This window comes from Protopterus annectens, chromosome 2.part1 (assembly GCF_019279795.1).
Source record: "Protopterus annectens isolate FY-2018-M chromosome 2.part1, PAN1.0, whole genome shotgun sequence".
NCBI classification, from domain to species: domain Eukaryota; kingdom Metazoa; phylum Chordata; order Ceratodontiformes; family Protopteridae; genus Protopterus; species Protopterus annectens.
Window position 1 is genome coordinate 1,503,419,750 of NC_056729.1, and position 18,106 is coordinate 1,503,437,855.

General features: G+C 38.8%; 1 protein-coding gene across 1 annotated transcript in view; it reads right to left on the bottom strand.

The window, feature by feature from the left end:
* TPRG1L (tumor protein p63 regulated 1 like) overlaps positions 1-18,106 on the bottom strand; it is a 229,276-nt gene that overhangs the window by 82,072 nt on the left and 129,098 nt on the right. Inside the window, exon 3 of the mRNA XM_044062966.1 lies at positions 16,431-16,607. Within this exon, the coding sequence (XP_043918901.1) occupies positions 16,431-16,607 (177 nt within the window). The remainder of the gene's footprint in view (positions 1-16,430; positions 16,608-18,106) is intronic.

Sequence of the window (18,106 nt, forward strand, 5' to 3'; positions counted from 1 at the left end):
AACAAGCTAAACATCTACTTTAGTAGATTCGAGGGATCAAATAGAACCTCATCAGAGACTACCCACCATTGCAGATGCCACATCACTATGCCTCAACTTGGAAGAGGTGCAAAGCAGCTGGTCCAGATATGATCCCAGGGAGGCTATTTAAAAACTGTGCTGATCAGCTGAAACCAGTCTTCACAGACATTTTCAATATCAACTAGGAAAAGTACCCAAGTGCTTCAAGACCACCAACATCATCCCTTTGCCCAAGAAACCACCTTCAGCATCATTAAATGATTACCAGCCAATTGCACTTACCTCAGTAGTGGTGAAAATACAAAAGTAAAAAAAAACCTAAAAAATAATTAAACAAGGTCTGGAACTCCTTGTCGGAAGACTTTATTATGTGAAGTGCTTTTCATTCGGTACAATGACCGGACTTCATCAGACAATGAACAATACCAATCACTCCATTTAAACTTTGGTAAAAATTACATAAATTGATAAGTGACAATTTATAATCAAGTTAAAATCAATTAAACAATCAAATTATTACACATTGTTAATAATTGACCTAAATATAATTTAAAACAGCCTTAAAAAGTTGTCAAAACAACTAAAACAGTATGTACAATAATGTATATAAAAATGTTCATATTAATATAATAGCTTAAGTCTCTGATTCACTAAACTTTAATACGCACACAAAATAATTTCATCTAATGGATAAATATGAATAACGACAATTAAAATAACAAATTAAAGAAATATGTACAAAGTGTAAAAAAAAATCATACAATCTAGTGATCACTATAACAACAAACCTTCGAGTGTTACTTGTCAAGTTTGCTGAAATCTAATTAAATCATATAAATAAATATATATATATATATATATATATATATATATATATATATATATATATTAAAGTCATCTAAACAAGCTCTTAGGTTTTAAAAAAGAAGAAATAGAGCAACATTCATTTAGACCTGGATAATGGTGGGCATTAACTCAGTTGCCCTAACAGTTCAGATTTTTCTAGCAGTCAATTACTAGGGCCACCTCTCACATCTTGTGTCACTTGGTCAATAATCCTAAAACTGAACCTATGGGTTGGGAAAGCAGAAATATGTCTAGCCAAGGCATTTTCAGACTTATTCTTTCTTATAGCATATAAGTGTTTGTAAATACGTTCCTTAAATTTTCTCTCGATCTTCCCAATGTAAAAAGCTGGACAGCTGGTGCACTGAGCAAGATAGACCACCATTTTAGTGTTACAACTGAAACGTCTCTTTACAGAATAAGTGACCTCCCTTAAAGTGAATCTTTGGCCAGTAGCTATAGAACCACAAACATTACAGGACTCGCATTTATACATAACCGGATTCCTGACCATCACAGGGATAGGTGTTTCCAAAAGTTGTTTTAAATTATTCCCTTTCCTATAAGTTATTACCGGGGTACATCCTACTTTATTAAAAATGGCCCTATCATCAAATAAAATGCTCCAATTTTTTATAATGATCTTCTTTAATTCCACTACATCCAAGCTAAAGGTCAAAATTAAATTGATATTATAACTGTAGGGCCTAGAAGTAGATGTCGTTAAAGGACCAGTTCTATCTACAGTGTCATGAACTTCAGTTGGTGTACCTAATGGAGTCACTAGTCTTACTGGTATCTTTAAAATTGGTTGATAGGTCCCTGCTGTTAGTTTCCGAGTAACTTCTACTGATAAATCATGTACCAAAGGTTCAGGGTAACCTCTCAAGAAACGTTTGGGTTAATAGGTCACAATCTTCATAAAAATCTCTCTCTCTCTCTCTCGTGACCATCCTAGCTGCTCGTACGAACTGGCCTTTAACTACTGAACATTTTTGACTCAATGGATGTAAGCTTGTATAATGAAGGAAGGTATTAGAATAAGTAGCTTTTCTATAAATAGTAGCTTGAATGATAGGCATAGTTTTTATTCAAACTAAAGGGGTGGCGAAAGCCACATAACTATGGGCTAGGCTTATAAATGCCCTTGGGCAGATAGCCTAGTATGAACCTATGAACCTATGAACCTATAACAGCTTAAGTCCATATCTTTCTTCAGTAAAACATCTAGATAAGCGATGCTATCATAACCAAAATTACTGGTGAAACTCAAAACAATCACTACTCTCATTAAACCCTTGTAGGATAGTGTTAGCTGTAAATTCATCTCCATCAAGTAGAATGAAGATATCATACAGAAAGTGAGCATAATAAAGAATATGGTGCATAACATTTTCATTATTAAAGACATACGTGTGTTCCCACTGGGCCATCACCATGTTCGCAAAGCTTGCGCCATATGGTGATGCCACAGCCACCCCTATACATTGCAGATAAATATCTTGTTCAAAGCTAAAGAAATTGTTAAATAAAATAATATTAAGTAATTCTTCCACTAATCTCAAATCAGTATGTGAAGCACCATATACAAGCATCCTGGCCAAAACAAACTCAATACCTTCTTCATGGGGTATAGAAGAATATAAGTCACAGACATCAACAGTAAAAAAGTTACAGTTGGCTTTAAATTCAACTTGAGATATATCAAGTAAAAAAGACCATGAGTCACAACAAATTTGTTTTTCCTGGCAAACATACTTCTTTAAAATGTTGTCAACTAATTTGGAACTGGCATAAGTTATTGAATGTCGTGCATCAACCAGCACCCTCATAGGTGGGTCAAATAAATTCTTATGTATTTTCGGAAAACCAAAAATTCTTGGTAACCAGGGAAAAATATAAGTCAAATAATTTAATGTGCTCAGGTCAATAACTGCTTCAATAAATAAATCGTTCAAATATGTATTTATTCTATGGTAAGCAACATTCAATTCATTTAGGCTAACCTTTTCGTATGTGTCACTCCCTAGAATTCCATTCATTTTCAATGAGTAGTCCATTGTGTCCATAAATACTAAACCCCCTCACTTATCTGGTTTCATTATTCTTAAAGGTTGCTTTCTGATATCAGATAGCAGATGTAATTCATGTCTAGAAATGTTGACCAGGTTCCTGTCTATGTTTCGCATGTTACTGCTTAACACAGACCTAAAGTCTGCTTCACACACCTGTTCAAACACATTCAAAACTGTGTGGGTAGGGGGATTAAACGTACTTGATATATACAAATGGGTGTGTGAAAAGTCATGCCCGTTAAACAAAATTGCCAGGTTGAGTTTCCTAATAAAACATTTGAAATCCAACAATGTATTAGCTATGTCAGAATGAGCACTCAGCACAAAAGTCATACCTTTAGACAGTAGATCAACTAATTCATTAGCCAGCTCATAACTGGAAAAGTTATATATTTTAAAGTCCCCAGTAACATTTGTAACTATTCTATCGTGTCACATCACCTTGTTGATTCATCTCTTGAACTTCGCCTTCCCCCTGGTATTATAAGGGTTCTGTACATTTCCTTTCACAGGGTTGTGGTTCTTGGCTTTTGGTTGGTGAAAATTTTGTCGAGTAGTTTGAACAGCTTCAGAATAGGAGTTAGTACCTAACTGGTTAGTGTTGTTCATTGTTAGGGTTTCAGTGGTTACTCTTCTAACATTCCCATTCCTTTCATTTCGTGAGCTAGTAGAAGGTAGTAGAGATGTCACTTCCATAGTAATAGAACCAACAGTGGAGGCGTGGTGTGGTGAAGCATTTTGTTGTAAACCAATCTTGTCCCAAGTTTGTGAAAGGGTCGGGTTTGGATATGCAGTGCCTCGACTATAATTGCCTCGGTCCCTTTCAAGCTTTTTTAACAATGGATTTTAAATTTATCCAATTATCGACTAATGCTTGAAAAGATCCTATTATAGTCATAATGGTATCTTGAATAATCAATGTGACCTCTAATCTGGTTACTTAATAGTTCAACTTCACTTGAGAGATTGTTCATCTCTATTTGATAATGTTTACACATCAAGTTCATAAGCTCAATACCCTGTTTATTGAAAAGTTCAATGAGCTCTTTGTGAAATGTTGAACCAGTTCGTAACCCCGTAGGGTACTGCCACAACCTTAACCCTTTCGGGACAATGTTAAGTCTACTGAATTCAGTAAAATAGACTATCTCTAATTGAAGCTTTTTATGCTTCAATAACTTATAATCAAGTGCTTTCAACTGTAACACTAAAGCATTCTCACTTTCCCCAAGACGGTGTTGCAGAACAATTCTGTAACCCATCCAAACCAAGTACAGGAAAGTCTTCTGGCCAGTTATGGATATCAGGGACACCAATAAGCCCCAGAGAGGTGTTACGTGATGGTTCAAGGGCTGGTTGAGTAATCAAATCACCCCTAGGATGGAGCTAAGGTGCAATAGGTTCTAATCCGGATAAACACACACCGTTCAAAAACCCAGCAGACATGAGGTTGATATTCACGTATCGATTACTGCTCACATTAGAGTTAATATTTGAGTGCGAGTTATAATTCACATTACCACTGTCCACACCTACCGGTGGTAAATTCTGGTTCAGTAGAATAGGAGACCTTTGTATGGCAAGAGGTGGAGCTTGAGAAAGTAAACGAGGCTCTGGAACTCCTTGTTGGAAGACTTTATTACGTGAAGCGCTTTTCGTCCGGTACAATGACCGGACTTTATCAGACAATGAACAATACTATTCACTCCATTTAAACTTTTGGTAAAATCACATGATTATAAATTTGTCACTTATCAATTTAAGTTGATTAAGTTTAATTAAGTTTAACTGCTGAAGAGTCAGCATCTTGAATTTTGGAATCTCCAGAAAGGTGTTTAGAGTAGACAAGTCCATGGTTGGACACCATGATTTGTCTTTTCTGGGTACCAGAAAAAGCCTGGAATAGAAACCTTATCCCTTTTCCTCTTCTGGTACCGGTTGAATAGCCCCAATGTTTAAGAGGGAAAGTACTTGTTTTTGAGTGTCTGTCCATTGATTTGGGGGCAGGTCTGGCCATCCGTTTGGTGTTGGCAACGTGTGGAAATGAAATCTGTATCCCTGGGACTCTATTTAAAACCCATTTGTCCTGGGTTATGAGTTCCCAGTTCTATGCATGAAGTGCAATCTTTCCCCCCAACGGGGCGGTTTAAGTGCTTGGTAATTTTAAAAGGAAGTCATTTAGACGGTTTACCATAGGGGGGTGTCTTATTTCCAGATTTGGAAGTGGAGGCCCCCCGCTGCTTAGTTCTGAGAGTCCCTTGAGACTGAAACCTGGGGTTTTTGCTGTCTGGGTTTGGCTTGAAAGGATCTGGAAGGGGCTGGAAAAGACCATTTTCTTAGTAGGCCAGTGCCTACTAATACTTGGAGGTTGCACTTGTAAGAAATCTTTAACAGTTTGCATAGATTTAGCTTTTTCTTCTACCTTTTTTAGAACTTCTTCAGCCTTATTGCCAAACAGGCGGTCCTGATTTAAAGGAGCATCCAACAATTTAGCTTTAACATGATCAGGCAAAGATTGCTCTAAGCACAGACCCAGTAACAGCAGCCCTGCAGGAGGCCTCTAAAGAATCAAAACCACATTGCAAAGTTTGTTTTCCAACTTGTCAAAGGAAAAATATACTTTAAAAATGATCAAAACACGGTAGGTTCAGGTTAAGGCACTTTAATCTTGCAGCAAAAACATGTTAATACAGAGTTTGTCTAACTAGAAACAGGAAATGCTAACATTTTTATACACTTTCTAATAAGACATTGCCTACCAAGCTGACATAGTGAATCACAAGTTTTGTCATCATCATTTAGTAATAATTGTTTTTACAATATTCTGCTGGTATCATCAATTTTTGTGAGAAACTTCCTAAGAAAAACAACGTGGCCTTGGCTACCACCGGTTAAATATATGCAATGTTACCATTCAAGGTACTATGGCTAATTCAAGCACAAAGCAAGTATAGATTGCAGTTCATTTTCTCTAACAATCCTTTGTCTATGTTATCTCTAAACTTCTGCAGCTGCACATGTTCTCATGCTTCGAACAGAGCTGATTGTTTAAAATCATTACATTTACAGAATATATCATTGTTCATTCATTTCTCCTGACCTAGCAGATAATCACCTGCTTCTCAAGTAAATTTCCAAAAGCCATAAACATGAATATTGCTGTGCTAGCAATTACTAGGTCAGAGGGCATCTTGCAATTTTCAGAAAGCACACTGCAGTTTCAAAAAGCATCTTTTCAGTCTCATATGAAACTCAACTGTATATAAAACAGTGCATATAAAATAGAATGAAAAATGTGTTAACTTATTTAGTTTCTAATTAGCATTAAGCATACACACATTAATACATATTTTTCTGACATTTCCCCCCTGTTAATACTTTTTAATTCTATTTTCAAAAAAGAATAAATAGTTTGCTTCTTTTCCTAACCTCTTCCATTCAGGATTTGCAGTTAAGAAAGTCATTCAGTTTAAACTTATGAAAGTGTTTCACATTCTAACAATTCTTCAAGCTCAGTACCTTGATACATAGTCTCAGAAACTGATATATCTATAAATTCTTTGATTAACTTTTTCATGCAGGGGTACCACAACAAATACAAGCTCCTATTAGGAGTAATCACACACAAATGGCAATCAGGATGTTCATTAGGATGGAACCCCACCCCCAAACAAATTCTGGAAAAAGTCCGTCAGAGGGTTTGGGCCTGGTTTGGTCATGGCCGACACTTGCTGTATCACCTCAAGGTGGTCGTTTATCTTGTGTTGATGATCTGGTATATACGCACGGCACTCTTCTTTGATTAAAGCACACGTACCACCTCTCGCCGCTAGGGTGAAGTCGAGCGCCATTCGGTTCTGGAGCACTACAGTTCTCATAGCATTCAGTTCATCAGTTATCAGTTCAAGAGCAGAAAAAGTTGCATTACTCATTACTTCGAGAAGTTTAGACAGTTTTCGCAGCTCCCAAATCGATTTTACTGTGCCATATGCATGTAATATGCCTGCCCACGATATAACAGCATCACTCAAGTCCATTTGCGTCAGTTTGGTACCCACAGTATGATGGTCTTTTCAGCCCGCCTCGATTTGTCCCACTGGATTTTCAGGCTTTCTGACAGCTTTCTTGGCCACATCTCGGGTATTCCGAATATTTCCCTGAGGCAAAACTGCAGTGTGTCATATGGCCGGGACCAGGTACCCCAAAAAACAACTGCCGGACCAATTCTCAGGTAACCATTTATATGCTTTTTTACCACATACAAAATAACAATCCTCTACCTTAGTAGTTACTTTGTTATGAAATGGCTGCCCTGCATGAAACATTTTCCTATCTATTACGGATAGTTGTTTAAAAAGTACAGGATTACGTTGCACTTGATCAATAGTCTTATGCATAGATTCAAGAAATGAGTCATAATTTGAACTACAAGTTCCACCCATTTTGTTTGCTTTGGTATAACATTTGTAATGTACAGTCACATTGCATTTGCTCCAACCCACTTGGATTGTGTCATTCTTATAAAAACATACAATTCCCTTTTGTGTCACAGGCAAATACAGTATCTATTAAAGCATATGATAAGGTAGCACTGTATCATAAACCAAATTTTCCCAGGTCTCATTGACCCCTAGGGGGACTGCAGTCATTAATAACCCCCCGTATGCTGTTGGTATGGCTGTACAAATCCAGCAGTTCGAAACATTAAAAGTCTCAGCATACACACGTGTAATTGCCTGATAAGTGTTAAAGTTTGGGTGCCAGTCTATGTTCGGCTCATTACGTTTAATCAGTTCAACTTTTGTGGCAGGAAAAAGGAAAGGCCACAACAAAAAGAACAATGTTATCAGTATAGCTACCAGAATAATCAAGCAAGTTTTCTGAGGTTGTTCTGTATCTCTGTTTGCTCTATACCTGGTCATTTTGTTCTCGTTGTACAACAGTAACAAGGTTTTTGTCCAGTTCAAAGTTCTTAACCAGTTTACAGTGTGTCAAATGAATCCAGGACGCTCGCTTCGCGATCTTGACTGCAGTGGGTGTCGACAGTAGTACCTGGTACGGCCCTTCCCACTTCGGAGAAATCCAGTTTTTTCTCTTCACTATCTTCACCCAGACCCATGTGCCTGGGGCTACTGCTGCTTCCGATGGTTTCGTTTGCTCTTTATCTGAAACAGAATTTAACTGCAAAAGTTTGTTATTCAAAAATCGCCTCATATACCCTGCAAGTGAACTGTCAGCCTCCTGCTCTGCAGGCATGAGGGGTTTCCATTGAGGTATATAATATGCCCTCCCAAACAGAACTTCAAAAGGAGTTAACCCTTTTGCATTTGGAACAGTTCTCATGCTCAACAGTGCCAGAGGTAAACAGTGCACCCAGTTCTTTTGTGTCTCCCTAATCAATTTTCTAAGCTTATTCTTCAACACTCCATTATGCCTCTCTACTAATCATGCAGATTGGGGGTGGTATGCACAATGGTTTTTCAGAGATATCCCGAAATAGCGACTAAGTTGTTGTATAGTTTGATTTACAAAGTGTGTGCCATTGTCACTATAAATCTTTTCCGGTATGCCAAATCTAGGAATAATTTCTTTAACAAGGACTTTTGCAACAGTAGCTGCATCTGAATTTTTAGTTGGAAAAGCTTCCACCTATTTGGAAAACATATCTATAATGACAAGGCAGTACTTCTTATTTTCGCATTTGTTCAGTTCTATAAAATCCATACAAATAGTATGGAACGGATACGGTGGTATAGGGAAACTCCCTTGCTTAGGTTTCAATGCCCCTTGTGCATGATGCTTGTTACAAACATGGCATGCTGCACAAAAATCTTTTGTATAATTTGTAAATCCATATGTTGTAAACACTCGATTCACTAACTGTACCATCCCCCCTGTTTAGACATGGCACTGCCCATGGCTCAACAAAGCTGCATATCTAAACAAGTTAGATGGCAAGATCGGTTTCTTTTCTTTGGAGATGTACAGTCCCCTCTCAAGGATTGCTCCTCATTTTATCCACTTCTGTTTTTCTACATTTGTAGTAAGTGTCTGCATTGTTTTTAACATTTCTAAGTCTAAAATCTCAGATGGTTGTAATTCCTCACTTAAAAGAAAAACTTCTGAAGCTGAAGCTGCTTGTTTTGCAGCTGTATCAGCCCTCGCATTACCTTTTGAAATTCTATCCTGTTGCTTGGTATGAGCTACACATTTACAAATAGCTACTTTCTGAGGTAACTGAATAGAGTCTAACAAATCTAAAATAAATTGTGCATGGTTAATTGGTTTACCAGTAGATGTTATCATCCCTCTATTTTCCCACTGCTGCGCAAAAACATGTACAGTAGAAAAAGCATACTGACTGTCAGTAAAAATGTTTACTTTCTTACCTTTTGCTAAGGTGCATGCTCTTGTCAAGGCAATCAATTCTGCTGCTTGTGCAGATAAGTTGTGTGGTAAAGACTTCGCTTCTAAAATCTCGGTATCAGAAACTACTGCATACCCCACTAGATTCTGTCCTATAGGACCCCTCCTGCACGAGCCGTCCACATAGTATGTCACCTCGGCATCCTCCAAGGGAACATCTGTAAGATCTTTTCTAGGTAGTGTCTTTTTGCTCAATCTCCTGCAGGCAGCAGTGTGGTTTGCCATCTGCAGGGGTTGGGCGCAAGGTTGACGGATTCAAAGTTGTGCATCGTTCAATTGTCATATGAGGTTGGCTCAACAGTATAGTCATACAGGAAAGATGTCTAGCAGGAGAAAGATATGCTACTTTTTCTTGCAGTAAAATAATCGTGACTGCATGAGGCACTCTCAATGTGAGAGGGTGGAATAATACTACTGAGGCTGAAGCCTGCACTGCCATTGCAGCTGCGACTACTGCTTGTACACAGTGGGGCAAGGATCACGCCACTGGGTCTAGCTGTGATGAATAGTAAGCTATGGGGCGTTGTTTGTCCTCATGTTGTTGTGTTAACACTGATGTCATATAACCTTGCTTACAGTCTACAGTCTGGAAAAATCGCTTATGATAGTTTGGTAGTCCTAAAACTAAGGAAGAAGCTATCAGTTGTTTCAGTCTGCAGAAAGCTGATTCTGCTTCTGGTGTCCACTGTAATAAATCCTGTGCTGCCATCGGCTTTTTGAATATCAAGTTAGTCAGCGGAGCAGACTCCAAAGCATAGTTTGGTATCCACCTCCGACAAAAGTTAGTAGTACCCAGGAAGGACATAATTTCCTTCTTGGTAGTTGGTTTAGGTGCTTGTAATATTGCTATTTTCCTGTCTTCATCTAATATTCTACCTTCTTTGGATATTACATATCCCAGGTATTTGACCTGTTTTTTTCCAAAGTTGCAGTTTGTTTTTGTTTACCTTGTGTCCTTGAGTGGCTAAAAATTTTAATAAAGCTACGGTATCCTCTCTGCATTCTTGCTGGGTGGGGGCTGCCAGCAGAATGTCGTCTACGTAAAGTAAAATCTGACTACCTTTCGGTGGGATAAATCCTGCCAGGTTACTTGCCATTTCTTGTGCGAATATTGGACTTTCACAATATCCCTGTGGTAGTCTCGTATATGTATACCGTTTCCCCTGAAATGTAAATGCAAACCAATGTTGGCTGTCTGGGTGTATCGGTATTGAGAAAAATGCATTGCTAATATCTACCACAGAAAAATACTTTTGTTGAGGTTTCAAATCATTCAATAAAGTGTGTTGGTCTGGCACCGTTGGTGCCCTGGGTAAAACTGCGTCATTCACAGCTTGTAAATCTTGGACCATACGCCATTCCCCGTTTGCTTTCCTAACAGGAAATAAGGGTGTATTACACGGTGAATCAGGAGATTCTATTAAGACTCCTTCCTTAAGTAAGGCTGCTATTATAGGTTTGATTCCTATTTCTGCATCCTTTCTTAAGGGATACTGTCTCTTTTGAGGTCTAAATGCTGATTTTGGCGTAATAGTAACTGGTCCTGCTGTACGAATAAGTCCTACATCTGATTTCCCTGTTGACCAGGGAGTTTCTGGTATGTCTCGCAAGGCTTTTTCCTCTTCCTCTAGTAAGAGTGCTACTCAGCTATCCTCACTTGCCTGTGAGTGCACAGCTGGGTGTGTCTGTGTTATCCAATTCAATTTCTGCTTCTGTACTCCTTGTTCAGAGAGTTCTAACTCTGTCTGTTTTTCCCACCTTGTGACTTTTTCTCCTAGGTCTGCCCACTTCAAATTTCTATCTTTAGTTAAGCTTACATGTGGTAATCGATTAGATTTGTAAGTGCTAGGAATTCCTGGGGCAATGAAGAGCTTACTACACTGTTTCCTTCTGTGTTCCAGTACAAATTTCGTAATACTAACCTATTAGCATGGTTTCTAAACGGTTCTTGCTCATATTCCTCATCAGGTCCTGGTCTGTAACAGTAATATAGAGTGCAATGCAACAAATGCTGTTTATCAGTGTCAAGGGAGGGGGATTTACTGATGGCTACATTCATCAGTTCTTCGGTTACTGCCCCTGGACCAGTCGTAACTAAGTCCTGGCTGTACCAATAAAATATTTCACCTTCCGGTCGCACTACAAAAGTATCCATTTTTTGCTGTGCTTCCATACCCTGCATAGTTGGAACTACGGCTATGCCAAATATCTGCATTAAGTCTCTGCCTAAGAGATTCACTGGGCATTTTGCAGAAACAACAATTTTGCTCTTCTGAGTCATCCCTGAAACAGGGTCAGTTATCGCTATGTTGTGGGAGAGTGGCTCCCGATACAGCTGTCCATTAGCTGCTTTCACTAATATGTAATCCAGTGATTCTGAATTTTCTGGTAGTTTGGAAGGATGTATCAGGGTTCCTGAGTCACACGGGAATTTTACTTCCCTCCCCTCTACTAGAAGTGTAGCTTCCGGTTTTGTGTCTGCTAAGTAGAGCTCTAAGCTCAATAATGCTAAGTCCAACATTTCATTTTCTTCATTATCTATGAATTCATGTACATCCTCTATTCCTTCTGTCACATCCTCTACTCTTTCTACCACATTTGCATTTGTCTTTTCTTGTTTATTCCTATCCAGTGATTCTTGACTATCATATAATCATTCCTCACCCTCCTTATCTTCTGTAGTTACCTTCTTATTTAGCCTGCAATCCCTTGCCAAATGTCCCTTTTTCCCGCATTTAAAACATTCACCCCTTTTCTTTCTTTCTTCAAAGTCCTCTGATCGTTTATCAGATTGTCTGTTTCCCTGGGTATTTTTCTTACCCTTCTTCCCAGTTTGTACTACAAAGACTTCTGATCTGTCTTCTACTGCAAATACTTGAGTTTTCTTTTTGCTATTAAAATGCCTTTCGGCATGTCTTGCATATTCAAGTAATGACTGTAATCTACTTGTTCGATGATCTACCATGTGCTTTGTAATAAAGCTGCTAATGGGTGCAATACTGCCTTTTAAAAATGCATTCTTTAGCTGCTGCTCATATGGGGAATCATGTGTTTGATCTTCAGGTACCTGCATTCCACAATGGTTATTAAAACATTCTAATAATCTGGCATAATATCTATCAACAGTTTCACCTTCTTGTTGTATGCATTGATTAATGCAAGTCCAATCAGCCCTAGGCTTCCATTTCTCAAAGATTAGGTCTGTCAGACCTTTCACTCTGTTGTCCAGCTCTGCGTTACTATGTGGGAGTGGCCTAAGCTCTGCGTCACGGGCATTCCAGTTGCCACTGATCATGTGCCAATCTGGACCTACGATTTGTCTAACCACTCTACTTCTTCTCCATTCAAGTGTTAACTTAACCTCATGCCTTGTAAGTCTTCTAAGAATTTTCTAAAATTAACTTTTGGATGGGGAATTCCCTCTGTGGCTTTCCGGATGTCTTCCGGTGTCCACGGTCTATATACTATTAGAGTCGGATCCTGTCCTGCCTGCAGATTTGGTACTTCTATGAGTGGACATATCTCTTCCTCACTCATAGCTTGTGAATTTCTATTTATTTCATATAATTCAATATCCCCTCTCAAGTTGCATGTTCGAGACCTGGTCTCGATAGGATCCCTGACAAACTGTTTTGATTTTGCAGGAACAGCTGGGTATAGCGGAGGTGGATCAGCTTGTCCACTCGCTTCATATTCTGGTAAGGGAAGCGGAGGGGCTGTTGCTATTACCAAGTTATTATCTTCTTTATCTAAGAACATTGCTTTTGAATTTTTAATCTTTTGTTCCCTGCGGTTTGCTTCCTCAAGCCACCTGTGTGCCTGAGGGACTCCTAATTGTCATTGCTTTTTTAGCTGACCTTTTGCGTCTGTTTTAAATTGTCTAACAAGTTTAATAAGTGAAGATTTGTCTAAATTACCATCAAATTTGTATTTATCAACCCATTTTGTATAATATTTGACATTATCGGCACTTTGTAATTGCATATATTTCACGTCTTCGGTTAGGGGTGGGTCTTGGGAATTTTCGTGCACTGATTTCCCATGTTGACTTAGCCAAGTTAGAAATTGTTACGTAACCCTTCTTATCACGTGGTACCACGATTTTACACCTTTTCACAGTTTATCTAGAATAACTGCCTACCTATTCTGTTTCCCTGATCTATGACAAGACAGCAATCTTTTTGTCCCTGATCTGCACATGCAAATCTCCCTGACAAAACAGTACTGTAACAAGTCCCTGATTTAAAACAGAGAAAAGGTAAATTCCTCCTTACCTGACCCTCCGGGAGTTGATCCACCGGAACGTTGACTCGTCCTTCAATCCCAGATCAGAAACAGTGGCTGGCCTCTTTCGAACGACAATTCAGTCGGAGGTCTTTCACAACAGAAGAGCCGATGTGGCCACTTCTCCGTACGGGTACATGCCACCGGGCCCAATTCTGACCTGGGCTTAGAGTGAGAGGTACTTTCCGGTCCGAAGGACAAAACTGTCAAAGGAAAAATATACTTTAAAAATTATCAAAACACGGTAGGTTCAGGTTAAGGCACTTTAATCTTGCAGCAAGGAGAAAAAAAAGTGTTAATACAGAGTTTGTCTAACTAGAAACAGGAAATGCTAACATTTTTATACACTTTCTAATAAGACATTGCCTACCAAGCTGACGTAGTGAATCACAAGTTTTGTCATCATCATTTAGTAATAATTGTTTTTACAATATTCTGCTGGTATCATCAATTTTTGTGAGAAACTTCCTAAGAAAAACAACGTGGCCTTGGCTACCACCGGTTACATATATGTAACGTTACCATTCAAGGTACTATGGTAATTCAAGCACAAAGCAAGTATAGATTGCAGTTCATTTTCTCTAACAATCCTTTGCCTATGTTATCTCTAAACTTCTGCAGCTGCACATGTTCTCATGCTTCGAACAGAGCTGATTGTTTAAAATCATTACATTTACAGAATATATCATTGTTCATTCATTTCTCCTGACCTAGCAGATAATCACCTGCTTCTCAAGTAAATTTCCAAAAGCCATAAGCATGAATATTGCTGTGCTAGCAATTACTAGGTCAGAGGGCATCTTGCAATTTTCAGAAAGCACACTGCAGTTTCAAAAAGCATCTTTTCAGTCTCATATGAAACTCAACTGTATATAAAACAGTGCATATAAAATAGAATGAAAAATGTGTTAACTTATTTAGTTTCTAATTAGCATTAAGCATACACACATTAATACATATTTTTCTGACACAACTTGTTCAGCAGAATGCATTAAATCCTGTAAATCTTTATTTTCCACACAGTCAGGAATCAACATTATTTTCTGTTTAAGCAGTCCAATAATATGCTATTGATATTTTAACATATGAAATTGGCATTTTAAAGCTCTGACTGCCAAGGTTGCAACCTTTTTACCCCATCTATCCAGCTCCCTGGAGTCTATCAGAAGGGGTAGGATTTTTAGCAGTAGAAGCCTTAATGCCCTTGGGCCCCAAAGAAATGGTTTCTGGATCTGCAACAGGATTTTTGAAAAGGAAGTTGTGTGACTCAGGAACCCTGTAATATCTGTCAGGTTTACTAGGAGCTGGAGGCAGGGAATCAGGGGCCAAACTGAATTCCGAGAACACATCAACAATGTCTAGTACAGGAGGTATAGCCAAAGGCCTATGCGGAGGCAGAAGAAGGAAATCCCTAAGCCTCCTTTTTGAATCAGAAAATTCCTGACTTTCCCAGTGGAAATGCTCCCTTAAAGTAGGTAAAGTTTCCCCAAAAGAAAAATCCTCAAGCGGGGAAGCAGAGGGAATGGAATCCTCTGCATCTGAATCCTCATAAGTAGGCATGGACAAATCCAGGTCATTAGAGTTAGAAGAAACAGAATCCTGATCAGAAGATTCATAAACAAGCTCAGCCCTAGGCCTCTTGGGGGGGGGGGGGGTTGACTACCCCTGATTAGAGTAATTAGATCTTCAGCCATTTTGATCATTTGTTTTTTAGGCATATGGGTCTGAACACGTGGCCTGGGCATCGTTTTTTTTTAGACGTAGATTGAGATTTAGGCCTTAGTAATGAAGACGGTGTCGATTTAATATGCAAGTCTGTAGGCCTAAATACACCCTCAGAAGCCGGCACCTGCATAGCGTCTCTGGACCCATCCAAGGTAGAGACATCAGCGGGTTCCATAGGTGAACCATCTCGCGGCATACCGGACTCCGAATGGGTCTCAGTAGAGGCCTGCGAATCAGAAGTAGCGGGTATCAGGGGCTGCAAAAGAGCCTCATTTAATACCGGCGAACTGGCGACTGGCTTAGGAGAAGCGTCGTCGGCAGTTATGGACCTTGGCGGCCTGTCTCTGTCTTTATCTTTGCGTTTTTTCAGAATCCTGGTAGTTGGATGGCTAACAGACATTTCTGCATAATTAAACAGAGTACCAAAATATTTAGAGGCAAAAATGTACCGATGACGGACAGTGCGCTGATTAAATAAAGCACAAAACCGATGGCAAGGTACGTCTTGGTCAGGGCCTAGGCAAGGAATACAGTACAAATGAAAATTTTTATGAGGTATTTGCTTTCCACAAGTAATGCAATTATTAACTTTTACTGACATCGGTAAGGAGCAAGAAAAAGTTTCCCCAACAGGGTACTTAGCTTTAAGTTGAAGACTTCAGTTCTGAAACTCGAAAATGAAAATTTCAGGAGTCGGCCGACCGGCACTTGTGAACTGCTTCTTCTTCTGGCACCGCATGGCAAGAAAGACTGATGTAATGATGGTGGCTGCATGTTTTATACCCCTGATGACCTGACGTCATGGAAGAAGGGACAGCAACTGACGCAGGACCCAAGACTTTGTTAATCAGGCCGACTGACGGCAACCTGCCAGCAGATTACCCAAATGTAATGACTGCAACAGTGAAACACGAAGAACATCTGCAATCAGTTCTCTATATGCAACCAGTTCCTTGTTTCCCTATTTACCAGTTCAGCATTTCTGAAATTTGCTTTCTATGTAGTCTTGTTACAAAACACTAAATATAAACATTTAAGTGACCATTTCAATACCTGTTCAATGATTTAGGTGGGAATAGAAATTCTCCAATTGAGACTGTATCAACTGCATTTAGTGAGACTCTAATAACTTGTTGGCACTGCAGATTGATGAAGTCATACTTGCAGATCAACAGAGATTTATCGGTTATCAAAACCAGACGCTCCTTCTCATTATTCCAATGATCAATCCTATAAAAATAATTAAAAAGTTTAAATTATGATGTACACTTCCATGCAATAAACAGTTTTCAAAGAGAAAATTATACAAAAAAAACAGCAAAAAACCTAGCCCAATATAAAACATAGCAAAATGGATATGACGGAAATAATCCACGGATTTTCTCCTCAGTATTTTATTCCACCTAAGGCTTGATAATGAAACCAAGAATTCTCTTTTACTCTAGCAGTTTGGCGTCATCAAATTTTTTGCATCAATAAAACACAACTACCAAACAGTCTTAATTGTACAGGCTCACAAGCCAAGGAAACGTACCCTTTAAAAGGATAAGTCCACCCGCTCCTACAGTCTAACTCAATCTTTAGGTTTCTTTTCTTCCTACAATATGGTTCCAGCATTGTGTAGGTACCAGAAACCTGCTTGTACTTTTAAAAACTTTTATTTCCTTGCACTGGAGTCAAAGGAAGGGAAAGCTCACCTACTTTTAAGTTCAACTTCTCACATACTTTGCAGAAGAATTAAGTCTCCATCTGCTTGGCATTTCATAGACGCAGTTAAATCTGTAGTTTACACTGTCAGGTACTGCTGTCAATCGTCGATGGGCAATTAATCCTGCTAATGTCAGGAACACAGCAGTGGATATAAAAAAAGAAAACTGTGGAACCGTTTTCCACTGTTTTTATTGCAGAGAGGAGAACTTAACACTCCTCCTTTCATAGCATAACAAAGCAATTAGCTCAGTCAAGGGTTTAAAGGCAGTTGTCAATTCCTCTGACAAATTTGCATAAGCAGCAACACAGTATTAAAATGCTGAACTTTAAATGTTAAGATAACTTAAATGTAGTATCAAAGATTTCTGTGACATTTAGAGAAAAGTCAGAAAATATTTTTTATTGTAAAGTACCAACACATTTACCATCATAGATTTCAAACTTCCATCTCCAAAATGAGGAACACTAGGCCTCATAATGTGGGACAAATGGGCAAAACATGGAACACATACTAACAGCTTACTAACAACTACAACTAGGAAGGTCATAGTATGGTTAACATTCTGGTTTTACTTTTAAAAAAGATCTGTTAATGAATTAATATGATTCTTTTCAATTTACCATGGATATCAGTTACAAAAATTCCTAACACTGAAATGTGTGCGAGACCTTTTCAATGTGAAACTGTGAGGAACATGAACATTTTAAGACCCCAAATTAATTACATTCCTCGTAATGAGGTACACGAGAGGTATGTTTGCCATCTTCAAGCCCCCCACACACACACAAAGGACAGAAGTACAGAAAGTGAGGCAAGGGGCAACCCTATCAATTAGGTGCACTGACAATGTTCATAAAAAGGTCTTTTAAGCTTTTTTGTGACATCCTTTCAGAGGGGGATGCATATCTGGTACACACAGATCCATGGTAAGATTCCCACTGACCGAGTCAGTCCTTACATTGTTAGAGTGCATGAGCATTTTGTAGTCCACAAAGGACATGCGGCCATTGATGGCAAC